The sequence below is a fragment of the Microchirus variegatus genome (genome assembly GCF_963457635.1).
Source record: "Microchirus variegatus genome assembly, chromosome: 5".
NCBI lineage: Eukaryota > Metazoa > Chordata > Actinopteri > Pleuronectiformes > Soleidae > Microchirus > Microchirus variegatus.
Window position 1 is genome coordinate 28102222 of NC_139806.1, and position 9397 is coordinate 28111618.

The following is a 9397-nucleotide window of genomic DNA, read 5'->3' on the forward strand; positions in this document are numbered from 1 at the left end:
TGTTTATTATTTTGGTTGTATATAATGTGCATATATATATGCAATGTGATCATTTTCACATACCCATATATATATATATATATATATATATATATATATATTGTGTTTATAGTCACCTGGGAATGAATGCGAGTTCTTTTAGCCAATTTTTTACTCTTCATATGAGGTCCAAGGAAAATTTGGCTTATGTCCTTCAACAAACTTAGAACAAAGGCTTTGTCTGAGGGAACATTCTTTATTCAAATGTATTTATTCAAACATTTGCCTTATAAGATTTCATTTCCAAGTAATATTAAAAAAAATAAAAAAAATCAATAATGGTAATAATGATAAGAAACTGTTACAGAAACATAATAAACACAATAAATGAAGTTGCATGACAACCAAACTTGACTTTAAATGATCTCAATCAGGTTTAATTTTCATAAGAACTGGCAATAAAATGCTACAAAAACAAAACGATAGTAAAAACACTTTAAAAACTGGCTTCTTTAACAATAAGAAAACACAGGGGTGACTCAGGGGTTTTGTTGGGGGCACCAGGGGGAACCCAGAACGTGTAGGTCCGGCCCTGCCTGGCTGAGCGTCATCATGATGGAGGAAAAGCAGCAGACTGTCGTTTAGCCGAGGACTGAAGAAGAGGAAGAGGAAAAAAAACGCTGCACACAGACTCAACCTCTGCTTTATTTCACCAGTTACTATTCCACACAGGTGAGAGACAACGATATTTAGCACATTTACAATTTGAATGCATGGATTTTGTCGTCTGTGGCGTCGGTTTTTTGCGCATACGTTTGGTGCGAAGTATCGGCTGCGTTCACTGGCTCTTGCTTCTCTGCAAGGTTGACTATTTAAATTGATATATATGCGTGTGTGTGTGTGTGTGTGTGTTGACAAAATAACCTTCAGTGTGCGTGTTCGCCTCGTTGCTTCGTGTTTCATTCAGGGAAACAAGAAAACCTGCAGTAAAACGCGGTGAACGCGCAGAGTACACGCGCGCCTTAATCCTCCAGCACCGCGGACAGCTCCGGATCCGCGTCCCCGCGAGCAGAGCGCGTTCATTCCGGCTTCATTCACCAGATCTGTCTCCCTCCATCTGTTCTTGTGTGTCTTCAGGCCTTTTCTCCATCAGCAGAACGAGATCTGACAACATGAAGCACTTCCTCAGGTACACACACACACACACACACACACACACACACACACACACACACACACACACACACACACACACACACACACACACACACACACACACACACACACACAAACACTGACATTTACATGTTCATCCTTTTATTCCACAAATGTGAAGGAATGAATTCCTGCCTCACTGTGTTTTCACCATCGCCCCACATGAGATGTTAACAGCAAACACACTGCAGTGAATGGGCTTTTATTCCACTCACAGTCGATATAGAGCTGAGCTGTTGTGTTTGTTGTGGAGTAAAAAGTGCTTCTCATCTTCATCATCATGATGAAGCACGTGTATGTGTGTGTGAAGCACAGTAAAGATCACCTGGTGTGTTTCTATTTATAGTCCACTGCTGCATTTAAAGAGAATAACATTTAAAAACAACCAGAACCTCACAGGCTGAGCCATCGAAGAATATTTAACATGATTTATTCTTGTTTTAAAATCAAAGCTGGGACAAAAAGGAGAATGGTTGACAAAGTTTCATTTTCATTTTCAGATTCAGAAAAACTTACATATCAGGCACTGGGTGTCAGACAGGGAAAGACCCCAATGATAACTAAAATTAGTCAAATTGACACCAAAGATTACCAAAATTAGTCAAATTGACTCCAAATTTGACTCAAATTAGTCAAATTGACCCCATTACTAAAATGAGTCAAATGTTAGGCTAAATTAAAGCTCTAAAATTGTCATCTTATGAACCCTTTATAACCCTCTGGTAATCTGGTTTTCACCTTTTTATGACACCAAAAGTTAGAATTAGTGAAATATGAAGCACTTTGTGTTACATTTTATTGATTGATTGTGGAGTTTTTCATATGGTACTATTTTCTTCTGTCTACTACATTTCTACAATAATAGTTACACAAAAAAAAGAAATTAACTTGATTAAAATGGCTGACACCCTTTGAAACAACAGAAAACTGAAGAAAAACAAAACACATGGTAAGCATTTCAGTGTCTTGAAGCTGCCGTACATTTCACCGCCCGCGCTCCCGTCACTTACTTCTTTGAAGGTGAAGAAAATGACAGCGTGATGATTTGAGCTGTTTAACATGCCGCTCTCATCCCCACGCTCACACGGGGAAGGAATTAATTCTTCATGACTGTACCAGGAAGGAAGATGGTGCTCCACTGTAATCCTCCGGCATCAGGACGGTTTATCGCTGCCTGAGCTCCACACTCCACAGAAAACAAAGAAAGATAGAAAGAAAGAAAGAAAGAAAGAGGGGAATTCAGCGATAAAAGGATAAATAATTTGACTAATAATGAAGCATTAAATCTTCTCACAGTCAGATAGGATTAGACTCGTGGAGCAGGGTGGGATGAAAAGACTATAATAACAGACTTTAATCAGATTTAAATCAGGAATACCTCATATTTAGTGGCAAAGCCTTTGTTTTACATCGTGTTGGTTCTTTATATTTAAAGTACAGCAGGTTGAAGTTTGCTCTACTTTTGTTGTTTTTCGTTGTTGCTGCTGATCTAACACTATTTCCATGTTCTACACTGCTGACACTGCGACACATCTGCTCAGTTTTAAAGAGAAAAACACCTTTTCACTGGTCTTTGACACAAACCCGGTTTCAAAAAAGCACAAGGCAACAAAACATACAAAAATATAAAAGTAAGGATGCTTCGTGGTCAGCAGACACAGGAAATACACAGGTGGAGGGCTAACGATACACAGGTGAAACACACCAGGTAATCACAGCAGACACACACAGACTCTGAAACAAGACCGTGCTTTACAATAACATAAATTCAAGATTCAAGAGAGTTATGAATACTATGAATATATGTGACATCTATCTAGCTATCTATAAAACAAGTTGTGTGACGGGCCTATCTCGCTGACCGTTAGATTTTCATTGATTTATCACGCTACACCAGGCAGACAGTGGCTCATCAGCAGCAGCTGCGCTGTCTGTAGCAGGGAGGTGGAAGTGAAGAGGCCTTCCTCATGGTGGGTGAGACATTCTCACACAGTTCAACGGATTCAACAGAATATGGTGTTAGACTGAAACAGCGAAGTCAGAGTTCATTCAGTATGCGAGCACATATGTATTTAGCATTAGCATGCTACTATTTTGCGGCTAACTTGGTGAACCTGTTTCCAAAGTTAATCTAGCGAGGGCACATTAGCATTAGCTTAGCTCGCTGTTTTGTGGCTGACAGCCACGCTGGAATCGCTTTACGTAGGCGTGTTGGATTTGCGTCGGGCACATACTTCCTAGGGGCACTGCACGAGTGAAAATTAAACCACAGAGTTATCAATGAGGTCGAATGACGGATACAATTACAAAAGTATAAGTATAAAGAGTCCTCTTCTTCAGCCTGTGAACTTTTTCAGTCCACACACTTTCTTAATGGGTCACTCCTCATTTCCCCAGGCACACACACACACACACACGCACGCACGCACACACACACACACACACACACACACACACACACACACACACACACACACACACACACACACACACACACACACTCCTTCTCTCTTTCATCAAGGTCACATCTTCATTTTTCTTTCCCCTCACTCTCCCTCTCTTCTCCTGTGAACGAGAGATAATGAAACCACTTCATTAACACGGTCGATTTCACTCAAATTTGGTCCAAATCCATGATAGAATAGTATGAAAGGTTAAATATAACTAAAACGACCATAAAAGCAACTATTGTAGTGTTAAATTAATACCAAAATAGTTATTTATTACCTATAAGTACTCTGCATTCAGGTCCTTGTGATGGTCATGCTGCTGCTCCAACTTCCTGTGCTGCAAAAAAACCTGAAAAAATGAAGAAGAAGAAGAGTCTAAAAGAGAGTTTTAACGTCAGAGACTGTTTCAGAAATAGAGAAATTGCTTTAAATGATCCGTCACTGTGAAGCCAGAGCTCAGGATGTGGAGTAAATCTGCCCAAAACGCTCGCTCTGATCTCCTTCTCCTCTTCCTCCTCCACAGAGCGGTGACCCAGTTCTTCGTCTTCCTCTACTGTAAGTTCCTGTGGCGAGGGCTGAAGTTTGTCGTCAGGAAGTTCACGGGACGATGCGAGCTGCAGAGAATCTGCTACAACAACAAGCACGGAGCCCGCAGGACCCTCAAGATAGGTGGGCTGACGTCTTTCAACTCTGTTTTCAATGATAGTTTAACGGCATACTTCATTCATTTTTGCCTTTACTGGATTCAATTCATCTTCACCTACATTATAATTCATCTGTTTATCATTTAGACTCAATAAATTTTTATTTTTGTGCAAAAATATGTTTTAAAAGTGACCTTTTTCCTTCCAGAATCGTCTCTGAGATACTCTAAGAATGGGGTAAGACTCTCTGATTTACTGTAACATGTCACTATGAATTTGGGCTGTTGCTTTGTTTTATTATGATTTTATTTTATTTATTTTTTCAAACTTCCAAAATGTATGCCAGACAGTGCAGTAGTATTAGTCCATACATACATATATATTATATAAACATAGTGATTTTAAAAATGGCCGCTTAAAACATATTTTTTTTATTTATATGGTGTGCAAAAATGAATAGAATAGAATAGAATTTATGTGATTAAAATTGTTTTTATTTTATACACTCACATTTTAAATCTACATCTCAGGCTTATTCAAGGCTTTTTTATTTTTTTTTAGAGAGGACATATTTGTATTTTCTATTGAGTCTTTTATTAGTTTTCACATATAAAATGGGAAACATTGTAAACACAGTCAAAAACAGTTTGTTGTTTTAATCACCAAAATGAAGCATATCCATGTGTAGTGTTCATATATGAATGGTTTAACCTCTGTTCGACACTGAGTCTCTTTCTTCTTCTTCTTCTGTGGTGTTTCTGGGTGCAGCTGCTTCAGTCCGCCCTCAGCGTCCATCCTGACAAAGTGGAGAAGACCATTGACGACATCATGTCCTTGAAGAAGATCAACCCGGACACAAACCCACAGTGAGATGACAACAACAACACTGCTGCTGCTGCTGCTTCACACACGTCAAGTGTGACTTTAACACGTCAAGTGTCGACACTGCTGCCTCTGTGTTCGCGTCTAATTTGCTGCATCACACTAGCACGCTTTTCCGAAAAAATCTGTGTTAGCGTGAGAATCCCTCTATAAATAGACCACATAACTGTCGAGTGTGCGCACTGTCCACTTTGACCGTGTTTGGATAAGAAATGATAAGAGACGTAGGTAGAAATGGGACAAATATAATCATTAAAAGAGCAGATGATGGCGTGCACACACTGGTTCATAGATTAATTTACACAGGGCCTAAAACTGAGCCCTGAGGGACCCCACACCAGGAAGAGGAGCTTCAATTTTATTCATAAAACCCAGCATCACAAACACAATTTAAGTACAGCAAGTCAAGTGACTCTATCTAAAAACCTGTGAAAAGGATTGTGTTGAACATTTCTGTGTGTGTGTGTGTGTGTGTGTGTGTGTAGGCTGAGTATTTCCCTGCAGGCCAGTCTGCTGCAGATCGTCGGCTACAGGAATCTGGTGATGGAGGTGGAGAAGCTGCGCAGAGAACCCTACGACTGTGAAAACCCCGAGCACGAGGACATGCTGATGAAGGTAGACGTTTAAGCTCAATTTAAGACCATCTAAATCACCTTTAAAGCATATCTATTAAAGGAAAGACTTTATAAATTACATTGTTCTTTCTTTTGTGAATAGATTTTCTTCTCTGTCATTTTATTTCCATGCATTTGTTCAGACAAGTGCTCATAAAAATGAAGATCTATATATTATTATATCAATATTACACTTCCTTGCAGCTGTGGAAGGAGCTGCGCGCCGACACGCCTCTCACCGGCCGCATCTCCAAACAGTGGTGTGAGATCGGTTTCCAAGGCAACGATCCAAAGACTGATTTCAGAGGCATGGGCCTGCTGGGTCTGCACAACCTGCTGTAAGAACTAACACACACACATCACTGTGTTTCACAGCTGAGTGAAAAATCAATGGACACTCAGTCTGGTCCATAAAGATGAACTACAATGGGATAAAAAGAAGTGGGAAATAGGGGCGGCCATTATGATGATGACGTAGAGTCGATAAACACAATCACCATTTTTTACTTTGTTTTTATTGCATCAAATAAGTATTTAAAACAGAAGTTATCACAAATCATTTTGTTTGACACATGAGCAGACTTGTACTGCAGGCAGCCACTAGGGGGTGAGAGTTTGGCTCCTCCTCTCTTTTGCTTTGATCTCACCCCACTGTTTTGGCATTTTTCAAAAATCAGACATTAGGCAGAGTTTTCTTTAACTAGTAATTCTGTGTATAATTCATTGATAATTGTGGCATCGTCTCCTACATTTCTTTGTCTTCTTTTTCTTACACAGCAGTTAAAAAAATTAAATGTTGTGTTTTTCTTCTTTAAATTTCACCTTGTTTTGTTTTCCGTGCAGGTATTTTGCAGAACACGACAAAGCGACTGCTCTGCAGATGCTCAACGACTCGCTGCAGCCAAAGCACAAGTACGTCAAACTCCTTCATCTCTTCATCTTTCACCAAACCTCCAACTCACTCAGTGGCATGTAGTGAAGTCTGGTATCGGCTCATTCCCAAATTTAAACCCATAAAATTCAAGAATGTATGTTTCAGTTCCACAAAAAAACTGATGCCCTTGATAGAATGGTAATTTCACTGATATTACACTGACATTTTTAACATTAAAAGCTGTTTTTACTCAACAAACAGTGGCAATTTGGTCAAAAGAGGTCACAGAAACCACTGTGTTATTATGATTTATTTATTCTTTATTTTGTGTCCAACACTCATGATGTATTTATAAAGACACAATGCAGTTGTACTGATAAGAAAGTAAAGGAGTCAGCTCACGTCAGCTGACCTCAAATAATCTGTTCTTTCATTGAGTAACTTATTCATTTCAATTGTAGTTGGAGACAAAGACAGAGCTGAAACCATTAAAAATAAAATACCACCTAGTGGCCATAAACAACTTTTTTTCCTTTTTAAAATCATCAATGACTCTGCATTAGTCATATTCTGCTGATTTCTCTTCATCTGCACACCTTCTTTTATTTCACTGAATCATTTTCTGTATTGAGTACCGCTGCTGCCCCCCGGTGGTTTTAACTGGCATGACATCATACGCTGTCTCATTCTGTCACAATCTTCTTCTTTTCTTTGTCCATGACTGTCTCCACCCTCCTCGTCTTTTCTCATGCTTTTCTTGTACAGGAGCTCACACCCAAATCAGAGGTATTCTTTTATTCACATGCTTTCTATTGATTTATTGATTTATTGATTGCTCCATTCACAGCTTTGTCATTTTCAGTTGATGTTTCTTACACAAAGTTTGTCAAATGGGATCATTGAAGGTGACTGAAGTGTGTTTGTCCTTCACAGTGAGATAAACAAGGCTGAGTGGGAACAGAAGAACCTTGACAAAGCTATCGGGTAAGTGTGTGTGTGTCTGTGTGTGTGTGTGTGTGTGTGTGTGTGTGTGTGTGTGTGTGTCTTCTTTAGGACATTTTTCTTTGCATAAATACTGACCTTGTCAGGACCAGCAGACCTCATGGAGGAATATTTGAATTATGGTTAAGGAATAACACTTTGTCTAAGTTTTCTAAATTAATTCATAATTATGAATAAGAATTAAAAGTAACAATTTACTTTTTATTAGTTATTAGCGGTTTGTAAATCATACATAATACTTATACATGAACATTTTAAATTAATACATGATATCTTTAGTCCAGAGGTCTCAAAATCACGACTCATTTGACCCCTCAATCAATTTTATGCAGTGTTTCAACTGTAAATAACTTTTTGTTCTATATCAAAAAAGCATTTTATTTTGAAATATTGTGACAAATCTCATTATAGTGATTAAATTCACCACGCCTTTACTGTAAAATCGTTCACCACTCGTCATCTAGCTCTGCGGAAGCCGGCTTACGAGCTGTTGATCTGAATCAGGTTGTGTTGGAGCAGGTGTTCCCTGAGGACCAGGGTCAGGGAACAAACACGTCAGTATAAATCTGAATCTTTCTTGTCATTTGTTCATCTCTCCCTGCAGTTATTCCTTTGCCATCGTGGGCATCAACATCACAGACCTGACTCACTCTCTGCTGGTGAACGGAGCTCTGAAGACTCACCTGTACAACGTGGCTCCAGAGACGCCCAGCCTGCTGCACTTCCAGCAAACCTTCTGTGAGTCTCACCCACCTTCTCTTATCATTATATATAATACATGTGCATATATATGTACATGTATTATATACATGTTACTTTCACTAATAATAATAATACAGCAGGTGTTTTTAGGAAGAATCTTAAGTCAACAGTTGCAGATATTTTGTCCACTTGGGGGCAGAAAAACACTGGAAACATAACTGACTCTGGGCTGCAGCTCATTTCATCATTATTCTGTCACTCATTTATTTGATTATTAATATAAAATCAGTTGTTTATGTTCATATGATGATGAAAATTATTGTATTTGTCTTATTTCTACTCGGGGTGTAAATCTAAGCTACTACCTTACTCTGAAAATAGCATGATATGACTAAAATATTATAATGTATTACTGCACTTTTATCCCCACTGTTATTACCAAGCTGGGATTTGCATGTGGAATAAGATTTCTAATGCAATTTACCATAATAATACTCATATAGCAACACTATTGCCATATTGTTCATGTACTGTAATGTAATGAGTTACAAAAAGTAAATATTTATTTCCCTCTCATCCACGTCAGGTTACCTGATGCAGGAGTTCCACCGGTTCTGGATCGAGGAGGATCCCAGTGACATCATGGAGTTCAACCGGGTCCGCTCCAAGTTCCACCGGAGGATCCTGAGGCAGCTGAAGAACCCGGACATGGCTCTGTGTCCCCACTTCTCTGCCTCTGACCTCCACCTGGTTAACCTCTAAACACACACACACACGCACACACACACACACACACACACACACACACACACACACACACACACACACACACACACACACACACACACACACACACACACACACACACACACACACACACAGCCAATCCAGAACCCCCCTCCCCTCACTGATGTCCCCACAGAGCCCACTTATCCCCCGGGTGTCGTCCACTCCCAAAGCCCTTTACACTCACACAGAGATGGTTCCTGAAACAGCTGGACACATCTGGGGGGAGGCGTCTCTCTTTCCTAAGCT

At 39.5% G+C, this 9397-nt stretch overlaps 1 protein-coding gene across 1 annotated transcript; it reads left to right on the forward strand.

Moving 5' to 3' along the window:
* Positions 1-1151: 1151 nt before the first annotated feature.
* Positions 1152-9124, forward strand: elmod1 (ELMO/CED-12 domain containing 1; the record flags this gene model as incomplete). The annotated part of the gene is made up of 10 exons (XM_083890464.1): positions 1152-1168; positions 4168-4313; positions 4497-4525; positions 5057-5154; positions 5656-5785; positions 5989-6122; positions 6628-6696; positions 7592-7642; positions 8265-8398; positions 8949-9124. 10 exons carry the CDS (start codon positions 1152-1154, stop codon positions 9122-9124), a joined length of 984 nt encoding a protein of 327 aa, XP_083746590.1.
* Between the last annotated feature and the right edge of the window lie 273 nt (positions 9125-9397).